This window comes from Taurulus bubalis (assembly GCF_910589615.1).
Source record: "Taurulus bubalis genome assembly, chromosome: 10".
In the NCBI taxonomy this organism is placed as follows: domain Eukaryota; kingdom Metazoa; phylum Chordata; class Actinopteri; order Perciformes; family Cottidae; genus Taurulus; species Taurulus bubalis.
Genome location: NC_136598.1, coordinates 5,084,197 through 5,106,510, shown reverse-complemented (window position 1 = coordinate 5,106,510; position 22,314 = coordinate 5,084,197). Strand labels below are relative to the sequence as shown.

General features: G+C 40.1%; 1 protein-coding gene across 3 annotated transcripts in view; it reads right to left on the bottom strand.

The window, feature by feature from the left end:
- Positions 1-2,075: 2,075 nt before the first annotated feature.
- Positions 2,076-22,314, bottom strand: part of LOC306742719 (muscleblind-like protein 1) — a gene marked incomplete at both ends in the record, with an annotated part of 41,080 nt that continues 20,841 nt past the window's right edge. The window contains 9 exons of one of the 3 annotated variants that reach the window (XM_079225127.1): positions 2,076-2,523; positions 3,094-3,167; positions 3,497-3,588; positions 4,362-4,391; positions 5,206-5,353; positions 6,155-6,208; positions 7,434-7,673; positions 10,618-10,836; positions 20,387-20,557. In XM_079225127.1, coding sequence (XP_079081253.1) covers positions 3,111-3,167; positions 3,497-3,588; positions 4,362-4,391; positions 5,206-5,353; positions 6,155-6,208; positions 7,434-7,673; positions 10,618-10,836; positions 20,387-20,557 — 1,011 coding nt within the window. Of the gene's footprint in view, positions 2,524-3,093; positions 3,168-3,496; positions 3,589-4,361; positions 4,392-5,205; positions 5,354-6,154; positions 6,209-7,433; positions 7,674-10,617; positions 10,837-20,386; positions 20,558-22,314 lie in introns of those variants that run through there. The other 2 variants (XM_079225128.1, XM_079225129.1) reach the window with 2 other exon arrangements.

Sequence of the window (22,314 nt, the reverse complement as noted above, 5' to 3'; positions counted from 1 at the left end):
GACCAGACAAACCTAGTCAGGCCCTTGCGCTGGAGGGCCATGGACGCCTCCTCCGGAAAGTTACCTGGCAAACTACAAGCTGCTGACAAAAAAGAAGAGCAACACTTGGCCTTTTCTGAACCGGGTCGCAGCATGAGAACTCAGCGCCCTTTTGATGCAAGCAATTTTGTTCAGCCTTTCATAAGATTTTTTTTGTTATCCTAGCAAAATTCCATGTCATTATAGACATCTTTTTTTTTATTCAAAATAAGATCTCAATATACATGAATCTCTCTTTTTTGACTATGTACAGAAGTGCAAAAAAGTCAACCTTTATCACCTTTATCTCCTCTAACGCTCCCCCTCCCTTGTTGTTTGCAGTTGGCTTAGTAAGAGATGGGTGTCGACTCACCCCGTTCACCTGACCCCGCCAGCGACGCCCAAAAAGTGATCAAATATGCAGCTTGTTTTCTAACATGGCCCAATTTCCAGGGAGAGTAAAAATATTAAAACAATATTTACTATTTTAAATGGATACAGTAGAAAATAACATCGTTACTCAAAACATCTAAGAACTATATTTTTACAATAGTCTTTTTTTTCTTATGACTAGTTACAAACCTTACAATCGTTAAAATATTACTCAGTTATCGGTGATGGTTGCCACAGTGACAACTTAGCCTCTCTGTTCTATTATTTCATCACTGGTAGATACTCATATAAAACATCCTTGTTCAAATAGACTATAGAAATGAACAATATGCATACAGTTCAACAATATGCATAACATAGAAAATATTGAGTTTACAATCATAATCATACTAAAATTAACATGACATGGAATTTCAGGAAACTGTGCACGAGGAACACACTAACACACTTTTGTTTAACCTCATGGTAATTATAAGAATGATAAATATAATGAGCAAAACTAAAAATCCAAACTAAATATCAAAATATCATCAAACAAAATTAAGTAAAACACTCCTCATCTAAAGAAAAAACATAAGAAAGTGACAATAACATAGTGCTCTGTGTGTGTAGGTTAGTATGGCGTGGATTAGGCAACTGGATGGTTCAAAATGGCATGTTGCATTGTGCTGACCCGATGGTACATTCTAAGGCTTTGGATGAGTAATACAATCGTTTATATTCTTGCCACTTTCCCTGTACTATCCACCGATTAAATATGCCTGAAGAACACCCAGAACACAACAGAAACAAAGATTTCTAGAGATCTACTCTATACACCTGATCCTACTTCGAGCTCGGCCCACACATGTTTTAAATTTAGTCCCACTAGTCTACCCACAATATCTAGTAACAGTGACACAAAAAGACTTTGGCTGACTATCTGAAAACAGCTCTCAGGTAGACGTATTCAACAAATATTTTTAAATATGTCAGACTATATATACACTCAACTGAATCTACTTTTGGCAATCTGTCTAAAAATATGCATGACCATCCAAATGAAGAACAAATAAGGTCATACAAATCCATCACCAGTTGCACCGTCGATTCTGACTTGGGTCTCACAGCAGTTTGGATACCAACCGATTGGCCTGTTACTTCAGAGCTATTCATCGCAACGTCTTCATCAATATGAGCTTTGGGTCTCCCCCGTGGGCCAAGGCCCCACAGAGAGATCCAGTCATTTCCTGTCCAAACCACTGACTTCAACAACAAAGTCTGAGACAAAAAAAATCAGTAGAAGATTTGAGTAAAGCAGACAATCTGGGGCAGGTAATCTAGTCAGCATTGGTGCTACTGGGAATCACAGAAAATGAAGGGTCACAATAATGTACACTACATGCTGCTCAAGAGACAAAATGGACGTATTTAAAGGGAATTGTTGGGTTTAACACTTCGTAGAACTGCTTCAATACCATTCATGTGTTTTGAGATGTATGGCACTGGTTCAAGACATGTGCTTACGATATAGAAAGGTAGGCTACAAGGGTTTGATAGACGCCTTACAGACATTCAGTTGCTATTTTGCCTCTGAGTGCACTCAGGTGATTTCCCTCATCACTGGTTTAACAAAATTAAATCATAAACAAAGTCATTGTGCATGCATATGTGATTCAGGCGGATCATTCATTTATTTTATCTCAAATTAAATACAAGGTGCACCTTCGTGTAAACAAATTAACACATTTAGGTCAAAGAACATCAACCCATAAACAAAAAAACAACACGTCAGGATTCTTGGTCAATGGACGTACCGATCCAGTCGAGTGCTTGACGACTACTCCACTCTTTTGCCTCGTGTTAACATTCAAAGTGTGTCCGGTGAATAAAGGTTAGTTGCCTCCACAGAGCGAAAGGCAATCTCTAATGCAAATTATGTTCTTTTCTGTTGTTGTGTAATAGTGTGCACAAGTACACATGAAAACAATCCTTACAACCTGTGCCTCCTATATTAACATGCAGATTTATCCCAAACCAATTTAGATTTGGGTCTCAGTTTTGCTCTCGATGTTACAGGCATGAGGGGTGACCACTAATCTCGGATGCCACATTAGCGTGCTCCAGTTCCATCTGGGAAGAAGTTCACAAAACATGGGAAAAAACAGATGTGAAGCAAGAGGACAAGCTGTTTAGTTTAGATGTTTCTCATTGTCTTAAAAGCTGAACATGATTTCACACCAAAGGTCAAATGATGTCTTTTTACATATCAGTTTTTGTACGGGACATATCACATGTTAATGTCAATTTTAGAAGTGCTGGTAGGTGGGTTATGTTACATTTGGACAGAACAGGCTAGCTGTGCCCGCTGTTCCAGCCTTTAAAATAAGCTAAACTCAGCGGCTGCTGGCTGTAGCTTCATATTTAGTATTTAAATGTGCTATCAATCTTTAAGAAAGCAAATGATTCTTTTCAGTTTTACATTACTTGATTTTGCAAAAATAATAATAATAATAATAATAATAATAATAATAATAATAATAATAATAATGGTAACAGCCAGACAAGCCACTTTGTCAGCTGCAAAAAAAAAAAAGGCAGTCGTGGCAAATCCTTCACATAAAAGCTGTTTGAGTCAAAAGTAGCAGCCAGTGAAGTCCAAATGCAAGTGTGTGAGATGTTAGAGGGAGGTGCAGTACATACTGTTCTGATCGAGACTCCTACATCTGGGTCACATATTTGTGACCAGTCAGATGGTCAGCAGATATTATTGGAATCTGATTGAGAGGAGGAAAGAGAAAAATAAGACGGGGAGGTGGAAAGGCAAAGACAGAAAGACATAAACAGGGGAATGAAGAAGGAAGGAGACACAAACATCAGTGGAAATGAGGACAAACAGCACTTCCACAAAGCTAGGCATTGTAACTATCTAAATAATCAGTATCAGATTGTCCAATAAGCTCGCAGAAGAGCCACGTGCACCGTTCATGCATTTTGCATGCAGAGGCAAATGGGAATCATAAGAATAAAAACTGACAGATACTGAAAAGTCAGAGCTTATCACCAGAAGTAAAAGGGGGAGGGAGAATGCAAAAGTGGAGCAAACCTGATTGGCTGTTGCCGTTGCAAAGGGAACACTTGTGGCAGATGTGTTGGCTGCAGACACAGTGGCTGGATTAGCACCGTGCATCATGGATACTTGGAGGGAAAGATCACAGACAGTTGATTCAAAGCTCTTTTATGTGAATACTTAATTTCTACTTCTGTTTATGTTGATAACATGAGGCAATATAATGGTAGTCTTAAATAGCTTTAAATCCCAAAGAAATTCTAGTAGCCGTTACTTTTCTTTTTCACACTTACTCAACAAATGAGAATAGAAACAGACGTGTTGTGGAGGAAGAAGAAGACACCTTAGAGGAATTATTTAGGATGCAAGGAAGCTAAGTGGCTATTTTGAAGTGTACAATATAAAAATTCACGTGGCAGCATCTTTTTTTACAGGCTTGTTTATTGACTTTTGTTTTACCTCCCAAAAAATACCCTTCATGTTTATGTTGCATGTATAACCAGACAGTGTAATGAGGTGCTCTATAGATTTGAGAGTGTGGAATAGAAGTATAATGAAGCCAGGGGTCGGCGGGGTTTAACTGCAAGCATTTGGTGTCAGACAGATTTGTGGCAGTGCAAAAAAGGGTTCATTCTATACCACATAACTATATTGCAGAGCATAATAAAACATACAACTTCCAATTTAAATGACACAATTAAATTCAAAATGTACAATTCATATTTTTGTCACACTGTTGGCTGAATTAAAAAGAGGTCACCTATGCTGGTTTAGGCTAATGTCAAAGTCTAAATTCACAAAATGGAGAATGTGCTCTAATTATGTGGTGAGTTGAACAACACGTGAGTGATTGCAATGGGCTCAAAGATAATCAGGAAAAATAAGGAAAGCTGGCACCTACTTGTTGCAGGTGTCATGCAAAATATCGAGCCTGGCCATCATGCATTTCAACCGGGAAGTGGAGGCAAAAGGGAGGAGAAGAAATCAAGAAAACCCATAACGAGTGTTATAAAGTCAGACATATTGGATTTAACTGTACTTTTTAAAACTGTTTTCCCTATGGTGATAACGCTGATTATATACTGAGTATCAATAATTACAATGCACAATAACAATCATTAATTTTCACACATATGAGTTGCTGTAACCACACATATATACTTATGCATGAAATATAAAGCTCTGGCTCTCAACTTTCACTGCTACATTAACTGCTGGAACCTGCTTTTAGAGTCCTTAAATTGTTCCTGCAACCTGACAGTCCAATAGTATGGGACATATGAGACAGATGAGAAATGGGACAGTGTATGATGACTATACAGTGGCCAGAGAGGAGTTGTGTGTACATACTGTGTATATGCACACATACATTAAACAATTTGGTTGAAGCCATTAATAATACTGGTATAAACAGAACACAGACTATACATACAAAGACCATGTTTAGCACAATATGAATTTGCTCAGTTGATATACTAAACAACTACACATACAAAAAAGAGCATAATATCTTAAAACAACAACAACCCTGACTTCTGCTACTCAACTTACATCCACATACATGCGCAATTAAGTCCATGCAAGTTTTTCCATCTTGTCACCAATGAAATCACACAATATTTCAGCCATTCACAGCTGATGCCAAAAAATAATCAATTGTGAGAAGGACACAAACATGTGATTTGACAGCCAATAGCGATGAGATCGCTTCCACAAACATGGGTTAAAGGCAACTCTGGCCTTACCTGATGGTATGAAGGCAGCCTGCTGCTGAAACTGCATGTTGGCCAGGGCCTGTTGGTACTGGAACATACCACCATTGAACATAGTGGTGGCACCGTTGGCTTTTTCAAGTGCAGGTCTCTTTGGTAAAGGAGGCAAGGGAGGGAGCCCCTGGAGAGGGGACAACACCAAAATAAAGGGATGGGAGTGAGGGGGACCCAAAGGATGGTAGCAGTGACATTCAGGACAGAGAGAAGAAATAATTCCATTAGAAGATAAAGTTGCCCTTCCAAAACAGCAAACAACAATGGCAAGCAAGCAGTGACCTGCACTACCTCTGTCAGAGCAAGACAGGGCAGTGGTGCTAGCTGACAAGTTGACATTTAAAACATCCTCCGCACAATGTCACTGACATTATGATAAAAAAGTACATAGAATGAATATTTGAAAATATGGAAATCTGCAGGCTGAGGAATAACTAGATCTTTCTGTAATGATAACTGTAATGACAGCTATGATACTAGTTATTGTATTGATTGTTGGACCATTAGCAACAGGAATGATGTAGTTAGGGGAAGCTGCACTGCCAGCTCCATGATACTAGTACACTATAAGACACCTCTTCAACACTTACACATGCAATATGGGAAGTGACAGACTCATGCAAAGACTACATTATTAGAGACTAAATATTAAATGTTCATGCCACCAATTATTTTCTTTTGAGATGCACTTAAGGTGATGAACTGTCAGTAAACAATGTAGAGGATTTCCTATCTTTTTTAGTTTTAAAACAAGATTAAAATAGGCGTTTTATAAATAACTAAACAAATGTATGCTACAAGATGAATGGCTACAGTCAGTTCATCACCCCTGAGTGTTTCACCATCACATACTTTGTTTGATAACTGCAAAGGTATATCTACTACATCACAGCTACATGCCAAGCCAAAAGGTGAAAGGTCATAGTACCAGGTCAAAAGTTGCGTCGAGGGGTCGCTTCAGTGATTTCACAGCCGACTGAGTCTTAATTAGCAGGCAGCGAGCACATGATGGCAATGGGCCAATGGGGTTCAAGCGCATTAACATAAACCAGTAAGCGGAGGTGCATCATGGGGGCAGCAGTGCAGTGTGGGTTGGTGAGAAAAAAAACAAAAAACAAAAAAACAAACAAACAAATAAAAACAAATCATTGGAATGCAATATACAACAATAACAAGACTAAGACATGCACATTGATGGCTGTAGGGTTACTGAAAAAATAATTATGGCCCTTGACATAGTTAGTTGTCTTCTGTTTCATTCTGTTTCATCAACTATAGAGTTGAACCCAATGGTGTTTTGGTTCAGCCAACTATTCACTCATTCATTCAAATCTAAGGCAATCCTGGTTTAAAAAACAAATACTTATGATACTTTTGTCCAAGTCTGTTGCATTTTCACCAGTGATTTCATTTGAAAAGCCATACAAGATGAATTAAAGGATTTAATCTATTCGCAAGATGTACCATTTAAAAGCGAAAAGAAGCCAAAAAGGGCAGATATTATTGACACTATTGTTCAAATATGTAGGTAGAGGTGATCATATGCCTAACTTTGCTTTAATGTGAAAGGTCATCTAAAATTAAGCTTACCCTCCTTTATGGAATACCTGCTGCATAATATCATCTACATAATTTGGCTGAGCAAAACCTCCTTGTGCCCCTCGATAAATTGAAATGAACAGCCGCCTTCCCAGTTTCAGCAAAAATGCGAACAACAGCAAAAATATACAACTAACAAAGCAGCAAAAAGGATGAGTAGGAGGAGGGGAGCAGTCGGCTCAGTCACATGATCACTACAGCCTGCTGCTAATGAAGCACACATCACTCTGTATCTTCATTGGGTCAGAGCTGAAGAGAGCAGGAACAGAGCGGACTGGGACATGTGCTGGGAGGTTCAGGAAAAGCACAAGTTGGAAGGTGTTCTCAAACATCTACATCCATCAAATCAAGGCCCTTCAGAGTGTTTCCAGTACACTGCATGTGCTCATGTGGAGGTCATGTTGAATGAGCCCACATCAACATGAGGACAACTCAATGATTTGTTTTAGATAATCACATGAGGTGGATTTTTGGAACAACTATGAACTGCACTCTAGGTTACACTTTAATTGTTTTCGCTGAAAGGGATTCCTCTGGCTGCTATAATACAGTGCATGTTCTTTATTTTGAGTCCTTATTGGTGTTGCAATCTGTGGACAGAAACCTACCATGGCTGCAGCCGCCGCAGCCTGGTTGACTTGGTGTTGGGCGGCTTTGATCTTGGCCTGCAGGTGAGACGGAGGGTGAAAGTACTTGCACTTCTCCCTCGAGCAGCGGCCCTTAATGTAGTCCATACACACAGTGACTGTGTTGTCGTTGGTGTCGATCATCGTGCTGTCTGAAGGGTGGGCGAAGCGACAGTCGTTCTCCCCACGTGTGCAGTTACCCCGCTGGTATTCCCGACACACCTGGCGCGCAAAAAACACACCAACAAATACACTCTTTACTTTTATTTCTTTACATGACGAACTGCAAAGAAAAAACAGACCCACAAACACATTATGAAGTTACTGTTCACTTTACTTCACATTTGATGATGTAATCAATCTGTTCAGTCATTTCAGAACTTGACAATCACTTTACCAGACAGAGCTAACCAATCTTAATGACAGGTACGGCCATTACTGTTGATTGATAAGCAGAACAGATCGTAACCAGCGTTTACAGACTCATCAATCACACACCATTTATCCATTATTCAAATGAGCTGTGTTGTTGTTCTTCCGCGTGGAGACAGAAGGGGGCAGCATCTGCGTGAACAGTTGGGCGACTGATTGCCTCGGTCTGAATGCAGGGGCTTGACGTGGCTCATGGGAAATATGAGGCTGGTTACCCTCAAGGGATGCTGCAGCTGACGTAATCACCAGCCCACGCATAATAACACACACACACACACACACACACACACACACGGTGAGTGCACATATAAATTATGAGGCAGCATTTTTTCCCCAGAATAAAATATTGACATGTAAATAACTGTGCAATAACTTAAGATCTCTGTTTAAGCACTGGCGGCCACCGCTGAGTCTCAATTGCACTCAGAATCCTATCCGACACCAAAAGAAATGTAATGTCATGGTACGTGCTATCGACCTATCAGTTATTGTAATAGAACAAGCCATTTGCCAAATGTCTGTTTACCAGTCTCACTGTCTGCATGCATATATGATTTGATTTGCGGTGGAACGGCTGTCAGACAAAAGGCCACCAACAGTGCAATCTACAAACTAACCCTGCTCTGTCTCCCCTCACGACAGCTCATCATCCGCAATCACCGATCTGTGTGATTGATGGGGCAGGATTCTGTCTGTCTGTCTGTCTGTGTGTCTGTTCTTTCTTGTGTGCACCTCCCTCACACACTCACACAGTCACATCTGAATGTGCACCTACATACGCAGACCCACACACATTTCATTCCCCACCACCGCCACAGTCACCACTGCTGCTACTGGTCTTATTAATACAAAATAAATAAATAAAAAGAAGCGAGAGAGACTGGCTTGTTGTCAGGCAGATGTTGGAGAGGTGGGTGAGGGAGGGAGAGAGAGAGAGAGAGAGGGGAGAGAAACAAAGGAGAGAGAGGGAAATGTAAGAGCGGTTGATGAATAAAGAGTAAAGGTCAGACAGATTGGGGATCAAGGAGACAGACTGAGAGTCTTTGGGATCGAGTGAGTGTGGCTGACGTGTTAAAAAAAAAAAAAAAACGAAAGGGAAGACTAAATGGAAGCAATTTGATGTTCTGTGCACCAGGTGTGGAGTAGTGTGTTTTTCTTCACAGTGGTTAATCATGCATTAGAGAAGCTAAGTGCTTAGTTGCACACTCAAATAAAAGGCCTGTTAATCACATTTCTGTCCCTATGGTAACTGTGCCTCTGACTGGGCCATTTACATCAGTACGGTTTCCGGTAAGCAGCATTTTGACTGTCTGCATGCTGAATGGCCACAGAGTAGCTCCAAAAAAGAAATAGAGGCAGAGGGACTGCTGGAGAATCTTTCTCGGGAAAACAGCCTGGACATTTTTTTCTAAAATAGAAATTTCTCTCAGCCTCAAGGCCTGTAATATATCTACTGTGTGTGTGTGTGTGTGTGTGTGTGTGTGTGTGTGTGTGTGTGTGTGTGTGTGTGTGTGTGTGTGTGTGTGTCTAGGTCCACACTAGAAACTAGAATATGTCTGGCCCTTTTCACTAAGATATTTTTAGCAAACCTAGTTCCTGATAAAATAGGCTTGGGTGTGATTGCTCCCAATCAAAACACTTCACCAGCACACACAGGCTGACTACTGGGCAGATATCGTGAGGAGATTTTCCCTTTAGTGCCAATCGTTGCATTTGGCTGGTAAATATTAAACATATGTTTACTGGACTTTGGTGTATAAGGCTATTGATCTTTTGCCAGGCAGAGACCTGCGTGTTCTTGTTCGATCAACAACAACTTCTTGCCTCCACATTCTCTCAACCTCTACTCTGATGACCACAACAGGTCTAAAAATGGATTTCTTCTCTAACCCTTCATCTCTTATTCCTCTTATTGACCCATTCCCTCCCTCTGCATGTCATCCTCTCGTTCATCGGGCCGAGACACTTCCTTTAGCCTCACCTCCATTAATTACCCGGCTACTCAACGTTACATTTTAAATGTAACCTTCCTAACACTCCGGCATGCCTCCTGCCCACCTGCAACGATTTCCCCATTATTCCGCTGCGAGTGTTTCCCGGGCGGGGCTGCATAATGGATGACATGGATTTACTGTCCAATTAATGATTATCTGAACACAGCTAGAGGATGGGCACTCATCAGGTTTCAAATGACTAATGGCCTTCACAGACAAATTAAAGATTTTTCTGAAAATTACACACTGATAGAGTATAACTTGAGCTTGTGCCAAAACAATTCTGTCTTCTGCCTGTTGATGGGATGCAGCATCGACTACGGTATTGTTTGGATACTCTCATTAACGTCTCTCTCTATCTTTGCTTAAGTCTGGCTAATGGAGGGTACTATGGTAATGGGAGTAGTTACTGTAACAGAAACTGTGTACCAGATACATAATTAAAGTCTACAAACAGAAACTGTTGAGGCAAGACTTTCCAACCCATGCATTTAATATTCAAATAGGCACAGCCCACATTTCAAAGGCCAATCTGTTTGCATAGCTGGGAAAAAAATAGCCTCACCGGGTGCAGTGTTTACTAGAGTTTTGTTAATCTATCTTTTAATCTGCAACTGATATGGAAGTGAAAAAAAATTATGCAAATCCTCTCGTCTGTGTGCTCTATGGGTTTGCTCGTGCAGTCACATGTACCCTGCTCTCTGCCTCCGTCTGTGTGCGTGAATGCATGTGTTGCTCACCTCCAGTCTGTCTGTCCTCATGAGTTTCTGTGCAGCAGCGGCAGCAGCAGCTGGTACGGGGACACTGTGGTTGCTGGTGACCAGTACAGAGCCACTGGGCAAGATGTCAGCGGGCATCAGGCCGGGCGACATGGGGCCAAGGTAGGGGCTAAATGTAGCCGCAGCAGCTGCAGCAGCATTGACATTGGTGGCAAGGCTGGGTGTCACTGAAAACATGGGCTGTGGGGCAAAAGCAAAATGAGACAGTTGGCCAAAATGTAGCAAAAAGTTCAGCAATAATTTAATTAATTTCACTCAGACTTGTCACAACATTTGTTGAATGTTGAATATTTAATCACATCTACCAGAAAACTGATTTCCATCCTTCCTCAAGCATACTCAAATTACTCATTTATGCTACATGATATAAGAGATGTGAAATACGTATGCAATCAGCAATAGCCAAGCAGAGGACAGGAACTGTGTTTTGGGATGTGGAGGCAAAGAAGATGTCAAAGATAGACAATGAATTGGGCCTATACATCTGAGGAAAACCAATATGCCTTCAATTGCTGCTTATCTTTCATTCGAGACAACAAATAAGGCAGATGTGGTGTCAGCTACTCCCTACATGGATGAGATGGAATCGCACGCTTCACACACCAGAGATCACTTCACACAGGAGTAATGAAGCTTGAGCGTTACTCAGTCAAGGAGACTTTACTTGTAGTTTATTAGTCATACATCCAGCCATCCCCTCCCCTCGCGCATGCTCACTCATAATTTCATTGCTGTCATGGTTTTGGGTTGTCAATCATGCTATCAGCTGCTTTTACTGTTCAGTGATCAGTGTTCAGTCACTGTTCAGTGACCTTCCTTCATTGTTAGCCTATCATCTGGCTGATCAGTAATCCTGCGAGTATAAGCAGGACACATCACAGTATATAAATACTCAATGCAGTTTATTAAACGGTAACAGGCGACAGAGAAACCATCTCCACTCTGACACTCATGATAACTTTGTCTTTATTAATGTAAGTAGTAGTTTAACACCATTAAATCAACTGAAAACATGTTTATCAATATTTGAAGTGCATTTTTATTGGAATGTTCGCTGAAAACTCTCCGGACAAAACTCCTTCAGCTGTTAAAGTGACTGACAGCTGATCAGCTGTGATCAGCTGTCAGTCGGCAGTCATCATAAACCGACGTCGCTTCACGTGGCTTCAGAGGAAAGGACGTCTCATGTCTATTGAAACATATTTCCTCGCGTCTTCTCTCCTCGCTTGGTTTCCTTGCGTCTCTCTATGCATCCCTGGTGGGAGGGACTAAGACGCAAGGAAAAGACGCAAGTGAGGGAAGCGGGGATGCAATTTAGAGACTTGGGATGCACCCTGTGTCTTCTCGGGTAGACGAGGCGCGCGCCACCCATGATAACAACATGACAGCAGCGAGCTGGAGCGCTACTCTTCACAGAAAACCAAACGCGAACTCTGTATAATCTCCCCTCCAACGCGATCCCAATCAGGCCACCTGATTGATGCTTGTGTCTGTTCTTTAAATATATATATATATATATATATATATATATATATATATATATATATATATATATATATATATATATATATATATATATATATATATATATTGTTTATAGTTTGAAGTACAAAATGTTGAAAATGTAGTTTGAAGTCAAGTGTTTTGTATTTATTTATTAATATTTATAGTATACTTTAAACAGTTAATATATTGTTCAATTTCAATAAACAAGTATTGGTTCAGGCACCGTTTAGGCACCGGTATCGTTTTTAAAGTATCGTTTTAGCACCAGTATCGAAAAAAGATACCCAACCCTAATTATAATATACTGAATGATATTAATAAGATAATAAGTCCTTATTATGTCAAAGTGTTGGAATAAATGTTAAATATTTAACTACAAAGTAGTAATGCGTGATACCTTTTTTTTGCATTAAATCATACTTGGATTAGATGGCCCTACCAAAAATAATTGCCACCAGCCGCCACTATGGCTGATATACGCTTTTTAAATATGATTGTCTCTCTGCCTTTAGTAGGCTTTGTTCATGCTGCTGTTACACGTGATCTTCATTAGCCCAGTGTCTGTGTTATTAGTACGGACCGACGCGAATGACTGATGTCCACCTTGACATTCCCTTTTTTCGAGTCTCTCCTTTACAGGACAGTTTGTGTTTGTGCAGAGGAGACGCCGCCTTCTACCACTCGTTTCCCTGCACAAGCAACTTTCACCGGTTCCTCCAGGTCCCTCCGTACGGTGAACAACCTGATCGCCACCATGCGGTCTGCGGGTAAATCCAGCAAGCGATCCACTCACGCCTCGTCACCACCAGGCCTCCTGGTTTCCGCCGACGTATGAGCCAAATTAGTCAAATCAATTCTCAACATGCACGGAATGAATCCATGTAAGTGTCAATCAGTTATCGGCCTAATTCATCAGAGCATTGCAATCAATATATCATAATGATTCATATACTTCTGCTATTTGCTTATTGTATTCTACCAATGACTCATATTCAATGTTTTCTGTTTTGTGGTGTCATATCCATTGTTAAGGAGTAATATGGTTGGGTGTTGCCTCATCATATCTGGTAAGTAATGTCATATTCGCTCTATTCTGGTAAGGGGTTCATATTATTGTATTCTCATGAATGAAGCTCAAGCGTAAATTCAGTAAGGAAGACAATAGTTACTCACTGGTTCATTCAGGAGCCAGACTGTAGTCTCACAGTGATTACTCCATCAGCTGATTGGGGGGCGTGTATGTTGAATACTCAGGTCACTGCTGGCCTCTTTTGGTCAAATATATTCTCTGCTGAATGTCAGGTATTCAATGCCCTTATTAATGATGAATGTTATGTTACAAGTTGTAGTTATTAATGGAGTCTTACTGCCTAAGCCTTGATCTTTTTTTCTGTAATGACAGTACACTAGCCATGTTGTCTAAAATAAACGTGTTAGCTGTTTGGGTAACTGCTGCTGACCATTACTCATTGTTAGCTAAAGCATAAAGCATATGCATTGCAAGCAGGGCATGGTGTCCTCAAGCCTTTGCTGGCTAAAATAAAAATAAATCATCCATGGAACATTGTTTATTTTAATCTGTTATGTTACACATGCTCATTATTATACTTAATCTCCAGAATATGAGATCTTTGTTTTATTGTTTGTGAACTGTTTCACTCCTGCTTGGTAAGCATTCATTTTGGGGTAAATATCAGGCTCTGGTCGTTTTTTTTTAATTTAATTTAATTTCTATTCCTTATTTGGGGGGATTTATATTTCTGCTGCTCAGGGCAGACTTTCCTCAATTTACAAATCTCCCTGTTGAGTCAAAGCTCCAAAGCCTCTGTCAAGACTTCATCACCACACAGTATTTGTACATAATACATTATATTTTCTTTCTTTACTTACTGGCATTCAATCAGGGAAACTATAATTTTGCATACTTATTAGGCTTGTAGTTTATTTATCACATCCTGCTATTTACTCCCCTCGCACATGCTTACTCATAATCCCATCTCATTGTTTGACATCAACCATGATATCAGCTGGTCTCGGTCCAATAGCACAGTTGCACACCTGCACTGTAAGCCCATCATCTTGCTGCTGTTTCTTTTTAAACACGGCGTACAGTATTACTGCTGTTAAGCGCCCCTTCATCACCGTCAGAATGATCATTTCATCAGCCTCCAGTCTCAGCAGAATCATCAGCTACCACCACCACCAGTGTCTGCACTACTGGGGGATTCATCTTGCTGCTGCTCACGCCCCTCAATTACATATCTCTTTGCCAAAGACTGTCATGATTTGTTCTTGACATATAATGGAGTGGCTGTGGCTCATGGGTAGAGTGGCCGTCCTGCTGCTGCAAGGTTCACGGTTCGAACCTTGATCCCTGGTCTCCCCATAGTTTGCGTGTCGAAGTGTCCTTGAGCAAGACACTGAACCCCCAGTTGCTCCCTGGGGGCCTCACAGGGCAGCACACTGCTCAAGGATGGGTTAATTTAAATGCAGAGAATAATTTCCCCAATGGATTAATAAAAGATACCTTCTAATCTGTTTTATAATAATTAATTAACAATACTCTTTTCTTCATTTACTTATATCTCAAATAAACTGACTTCCATCAAGCTGTGTGAGCAGCTTGCTTGTATGTGCTTTACTGGAGTTTGAAAGCCAATGAGGCTAAGGGGTATGCTAGCTGACGTAGCACAGTGCAAGTTTTCCCTGCACGTTCCTGACCTCAGCCCCAGTCTGAGGATTGTCTCTAGAGCCCTTGACAACAGGACAGAGCAGCGGCAGCCAGGTCTGTGGACAGCTACATTCCTCCCAAAACCTCCTCACTGCTCCGGGATGACTCCGAAAATCAAGAATAATGGCGTGGAATGTCTGAAGAATTATGTCCAATCACAAGGTACTCAGGAACAGTAGGTATATCTCGCTCAAGGTGCTCAGATATTCGAAGCTCAAGGTTTGCATGTTGTCAGTGAAATGAGGCTGTAACAATGCACTGACGTCATCCTGCAAGATGTTTGTGATGTGAATATCTCTTCACTTGGCATTGATTTGTGGCCAATGATGACAGGACATTGCAGACTATTGTTATAAATCATAGAAAACATCACACTGCATGTCTCCTGCCAGCAGTGTGTGTTGCTGCAGATGATCACAATTTCATGTGACAACAGAATGCTATCAGGCTATCCTCTGATCGAGACCAAATGACTCAACTTGCTGTCTAAGAATTAAATAGAAATAATAATAAAAAGCAATGGGTTCAGCTGGAGCTGTTGCAATGCCATGTTATTGTCGTTTACTGTGTAATTTGAAGATTTTAAACGCTATTATGCTATGCAGTAGAAATGTTGGTCAAAAGTGCACAACAAAACATTTCCTCATAATAAAATTGAAAATAAGCTGAATTAGTACAGCACCTTTAAAAACAAAATGGCATGGTGCTTTACATTGATTAAACATGAAAATATAACTGTTAACAATAAGACAAAGACGAACTGAATTAACAGCTTCATGTAATGTTTTCCAACAGGAGCTAAGCTTAGGGTACCATATCAAGGATATGCTAGCAGCAAACCTTTTGAGTGTGTTGAGTTGAGCAAGAATGTGATTTGTAGCAACTCTTGTCTTCTTCTTCTTCTTCTTCTTCTTCTTCTTCTTCTTCTTCTTCTTCTTCTTCAATATAAATACTAGGGTTGGGGGGGGGAAATCGATTCAGCATAGTATCGCGATATTTTGCGTGCCGATATTGTATCGATACACGGAAGCCAAGTACCGATCTTTTATTTAATCAATTATAAACTTTTTGGTCCCCAAAAAATAATATCAATTGCTTTTTCAGCCCACTAGATGATAAGAACGTAGATAAGCCCCGCCCCCTCCCCGGCGCGTCCAGCTCGAATGACGTGACTATGTAGACTGTAATAATGAAGTGACTGTAGACTGTAATAATGAAGTGACTATGTAGACTGTAGTAATGAAGTGACTATGTAGACTGTAATAATGACGTGACTATGTAGACTGTAGTAATGAAGTGACTATGTAGACTGTAATAATGAAGTGACTATGTAGACTGTAGTAATGAAGTGACTATGTAGACTGTAATAATGACGTGACTATGTAGACTGTAGTAATGAAGTGACTATGTAGACTGTAATAATGACGTGACTATGTAGACTGTAATGATGAAGTGACTATGTAGACTGTAATAATGAAGTGACTATGTAGACTGTAATAATGAAGTGACTATGTAGACTGTAATAATGAAGTGACTATGTAGACTGTAATAATGAAGTGACTATGTAGACTGTAATGATGAAGTGACTATGTAGACTGTAATAATGAAGTGACTATGTAGACTGTAATAATGAAGTGACTATGTAGACTGTAATAATGAAGTGACTATGTAGACTGTAATAATGACGTGACTATGTAGACTGTAATAATGAAGTGACTATGTAGACTGTAATAATGAAGTGACTATGTAGACTGTAATAATGAAGTGACTGTAGACTGTAATAATGAAGTGACTATGTAGACTGTAATAATGAAGTGACTATGTAGACTATAATAATGAAGTGACTATGTAGACTGTAATAATGAAGTGACTATGTAGACTGTAATAATGAAGTGACTATGTAGACTGTAATAATGACGTGACTATGTAGACTGTAATAATGAAGTGACTATGTAGACTGTAATAATGAAGTGACTATGTAGACTGTAATAATGAAGTGACTATGTAGACTGTAATAATGAAGTGACTATGTAGACTGTAATAATGAAGTGACTATGTAGACTGTAATAATGAAGTGACTATGTAGACTGTAATAATGACGTGACTATGTAGACTGTAATGATGAAGTGACTATGTAGACTGTAATAATGAAGTGACTATGTAGACTGTAATAATGAAGTGACTATGTAGACTGTAATGATGAAGTGACTATGTAGACTGTAATAATGAAGTGACTATGTAGACTGTAATAATGACGTGACTATGTAGACTGTAATAATGAAGTGACTATGTAGACTGTAATAATGACGTGACTATGTAGACTGTAATAATGAAGTGACTATGTAGACTGTAATAATGAAGTGACTATGTAGACTGTAATAATGAAGTGACTGTAGACTGTAATAATGAAGTGACTATGTAGACTGTAATAATGAAGTGACTATGTAGACTATAATAATGAAGTGACTATGTAGACTGTAATAATGAAGTGACTATGTAGACTGTAATAATGAAGTGACTATGTAGACTGTAATAATGACGTGACTATGTAGACTGTAATAATGAAGTGACTATGTAGACTGTAATAATGAAGTGACTATGTAGACTGTAATAATGAAGTGACTATGTAGACTGTAATAATGAAGTGACTATGTAGACTGTAATAATGAAGTGACTATGTAGACTGTAATAATGAAGTGACTATGTAGACTGTAATAATGACGTGACTATGTAGACTGTAATGATGAAGTGACTATGTAGACTGTAATAATGACGTGACTATGTAGACTGTAATAATGAAGTGACTATGTAGACTGTAATAATGACGTGACTATGTAGACTGTAATAATGAAGTGACTATGTAGACTGTAATAATGAAGTGACTATGTAGACTGTAATAATGACGTGACTATGTAGACTGTAATAATGAAGTGACTATGTAGACTGTAATTCAAACAGTTCAGTTTGTCGGGTGCAACATCTATGACACGTTGGACAGTTTGTCTGCTTGACAGTCACATTTTGCTGCAATAAAAATGATTGAAGTGAGATGAACAGACTTAAAACGGTATCTTCTTAGATACAATATGTTGACAACGTTTTCCTTTGGGGACAATTTGCGGTGGAAAAAAGGGAATAAAGCGCAAATACTCAATAAATCGCAGTATCGTGATAAAATCGAATCCTGGGACCTCTGGTGATTCCCACCCCTAATAAATACGGGTGTAAGAATTCACTTGTGGCTTTTATGGTTTAAATTCCCTTTTTCTATTCACCATCTGCCTCACACAAGTACACCAAAAGTGCGCGTGAGTGAGTGAAATGGTACTGCAGATAGATATAATTGTAATGTGGGTTGTCCTGTGACGTTGACTAATAAAAAGCATCATGAGCGCCATCACTCACAGACAGCTGTGGGGCCTTAATTACTTCACCCTCTGCACAGTTCCGTGCATGAAATGAAAGCGCTCTCCTACAAGGAGGGAGGGTTGCCAGATATAAACAAAAAAAGTGTGAGAGCAGCAGATATAATTGGGTAGAGATACCAGCGAAGGGGGCAGGAAACTAAGCTAAGGGCACAAGGGAAGGATGGAGGAATAACGTCTGATTCCTGGAAAGGCTAGTACCCGATCTTAAACTTGTATTCCCTTTGCTTTCAACATGGCTCTGTTTTCTTGACTTTTCTTTGTAGTGCAGGTCTAAAGCATCTCTCCTCACTGCTGTCGTCCTATCTCCTTCACTTTACCGACCTGTCTCTACTCTGTTCATTTATCTCGGCCTGCCTCACTCGGTCCTCCCTTTCTTCTTCAGCTGTGTCCTTCTCTGTCAGCCTGTCTTCCTCGTCCTCTCTTCTCCTTACTTCCTCTCCGCCCATGATATAAACAGAAAGGGAAGGCCTTGCAGTCCCAGGGAGATCTATTGCTTCTTTAAATCCTTTCATGGTTTCCTCTGTGCTCTCAATGGGCCTCTCGCCTCAGCCCCTCTTCCCCAGATAAGGGCGATAAGCCATCGGCTAAGTGTCCATGTGCGTGTGTCCAAGCATGCAGCATCTGAAGCACTTTTGAATAGTCTGAGACAAATTCACTCCGCTGCTCTCACTTAAACATAAAGGGACAGAGGAGAAGACAGAGGAATTACTTCAAGCCTGACTGACAGCTCTTATTGCCTCTGTCAGGTCTCATGGACCAGGCAGGGAAGCATTCATTCAAGCTGGTTGACTGGAACTCCGGCCATCGCCTTAAAGTTCTGTGGAGCATGCAGCACAGTCACAGATCCATTTATAATGGTATTTACTGCATCTGTGTGGGTGTGTATATTCATGAGATGTGGGTGTTACAAGATAATAATATATTAGTTTATTGATCACCGTATGGAAATAATTCAGTGTCTGATGTCTGGGCCACGTTGTTCGTTCATTGCTTGATTAATAAGGGCTAACATGATATTAATGAACTTGTACTGAAACAATTAGTCAATTAATAAGTTAGTAATAATTAATAAGAAATAGCGCTTTGATCACCCCAAGCCGAGAGACAGATAGTCCCATTATATTTGAGAGAAGGCAGACATTAAGTTGTTGGGTTTTATTTTTGTCAAGACTAAATGTTTATGCTTCGATTGAACAGCCCCGTTCATTTTTATGCAGCTATCCTGGCTGTTCAATGTTGGAGGATAGATTTGATCATTTTGTCTCTTGAACAAAGGCTACACAGAGTCACAAACATTGTTCGCATTTCTAGGGCTGGCCACAAGTTGATCATATGATTGCACTCGTGTATTAACCTCTTTGCCTTTAATGTCAATTAAATGAAACTGTATAAAGCATGATACAGGCACTCTTGAACCACAGTTTAGACTGCATATTTCCAGCAACCTGAAAGAGTTCAGGAGTTCACTAACCAATTTTACTTTAAATGAAAAAATCCAATTAAAATGTCATTATTGATTGAAATGTGTTTTGTTGTTGTTGTTGTTGTCGTTTTAAACAGAAACTTTTAGTAAAATTTGTCTCTTTTGCTCGAGGAATCACAAACTAAATTTTTATGTGATGTTTTTTCGTGCACAAATTGTATTCCATTCTCTAGCCTAATTCATCCTACATTTATATTTAACCATAACAACCATTTTACCCATTGTTAACAACCAATGCCCCGCAAACAGCCTATGAAACACAATAGGTCAAAAGTCAGAAATGCTGATCTCTGAGTTATTACAAAAGAAACCGCTCTAAACCATAATAACATGTTTTCCGAGTATAACAAATACATTTCTCTCCTATTTTAACTAGAGCCATTATGTCTGGTACAATTAGAAGAAACAAAAACTCAAAGGCTTAAATCATTGTGCCATTTATGTCTGGGGGTAACAATAATTTATGGATCTTGCTCTGTAAATAACAAATTTGAACAAAGTGAAGCCAAGTGTGTCCATGCTGAGCGTAGTCTCTCTTTCTTTCTGTCCATGTGAGCTGTGTATGCATACGTGTCCTCTCACCATTGGCTGTAGCTGTGTGCCCGGCATCATGGCGTTGGCGAGCTGCATCTGCTGGGCCAGCATGGCCATGTTTTTCTGCTGGATGAGGTTGTTCCTTCCATTGATCTCCAGCTGGGTCTTTAGGTGGGGGGGAGGATGTAGGTACTTGCAGTTTTCCCTGGAACAGCGGCCCTGATTGGGTGAGCGAGGAGGAGGAAGTAGGAGGAGACAAAGAGGGTGAAAGAGAAGAAGATGGGATAGGGAGGATAGAGACATGGAAAGAGGCACATTATAGTAGTGTTTCCTTTAACTGTTGCCTAATGTAAAGAAGTAATGAGCATTGACTCAAGTTGCTGCCCTCCGATTAAGCAAGCGTTGGCCTAACATCCCTGACATCTGGGCCAACTGGGCTTTACCATAAATATACCTTGATACCTTCCCGTTTTTTCTCTATGTCCTATCAAGAGACAAATTAGTTTCAAGGGCAGAGATAACGAGGATTGGCTGAGGATTGATATGCTTCTGCCAACAGATTGTAATACACAACGCAAAATAAATAAATAATGATGCACTCTCCCAATGATGTATATGAATGAATTAATACTTTTCATCATCCATCAATCTGGCTCTTAATTTTTTGGACAAAATTATTAGATTTTTTTGTGACGTCAAATCACGGGTATAAAATGTCATAACATTTTAAAAAATATATATATATCTATATATATAGATATATATATCTATATATATAGATATATAAATATATATATAGATATCTAGATATCTATATAAATTTAAAGGAAGACAAAAAGCTTGGAACCTGAACTTCTGCTGCACTGTTCTGGGAATATTAATGAGAAAAGACCAGCACTCTCGTCCGTCCAACCACCTTAGGAGCTGCCCCACTTGATGTTTTACATGGCCCAGTGAATTACTATTGATCTCCTCCCAATTGAGACAAATGACTTATGAGTCAATACTTTACATCGTTTCAGAAAAGAACAGTCTGGAGAAGTGATGCCAGATCGATAGGAGACTTCTTCCACAATAACATAAACACATCATGGGACTTCATCGGCTATTCTGCAAGTGTCTAGAGGCAGTGTGTGTTTGGGTGCTCGGAGCTGTGGGTGAATATATTCCTCCAGCAGCCAGCAAAGGGGTGATGGAGGGAATGTAATTTACACTCTCATAATGCCTGCTCCACTGAGCACTCCCCCGGATAGGTGTAATATGTTAGATATCTCCTCCTCCTTTTTTGACTTCCCCTTTCTCCTTCACTCCCTCCAGCCTAAATCCCCTGTACATCCCAAGCCCCTTGCCAATATGTGTTCTCCGCATCATGAATGCAGAACAGTTGCAGTGCAGAGGTTCTGCTGGGATCATGCGGACATATTCAGGTCTGTGTGCAGAATGTGCAAAGTAGAAGTGTCGCTTTTACTCTTTCATCTTCCCTCGGCTCAATCTTTTCCCATCAAAATACATCCTCCCTCCATATCTTCCCATTAGTCCTTTACATAAATCTATTTCCATGGGGAGAGAGAACAACCCTGCAACAACTACAGTGCCACCTCCCATGGGGAATTAAAGGTTGGTCGTCATGCTTATCTCAGTGAGATTACCTGCTGCCCATTTCAGCCCACTATGACACCTGCTTTCACAACCTAACACATGCACCGTCCCATTCCTCCTCTATTCCTGCCACCTCCCCTACTTCCCCTGTCTCGCTCTATCTCTCCATCTCACCCTTTTATTTCCTCGAGCAGCCTGTTCTGCCTAGTTACAGCAGGAAAGGTACTTTGCATTGGAGAGCAGCAGCATGTCAAGAGTTCTCCCAGCATTTCCATTGGCTGAGAGTAATAGTATTCCCAGCCTGCCTATTGGCCTAGAGGCACACGTTCACAATGCTCCTCGTCTGCCTCATGCCTGTGTGGCTGTGACTATTGATC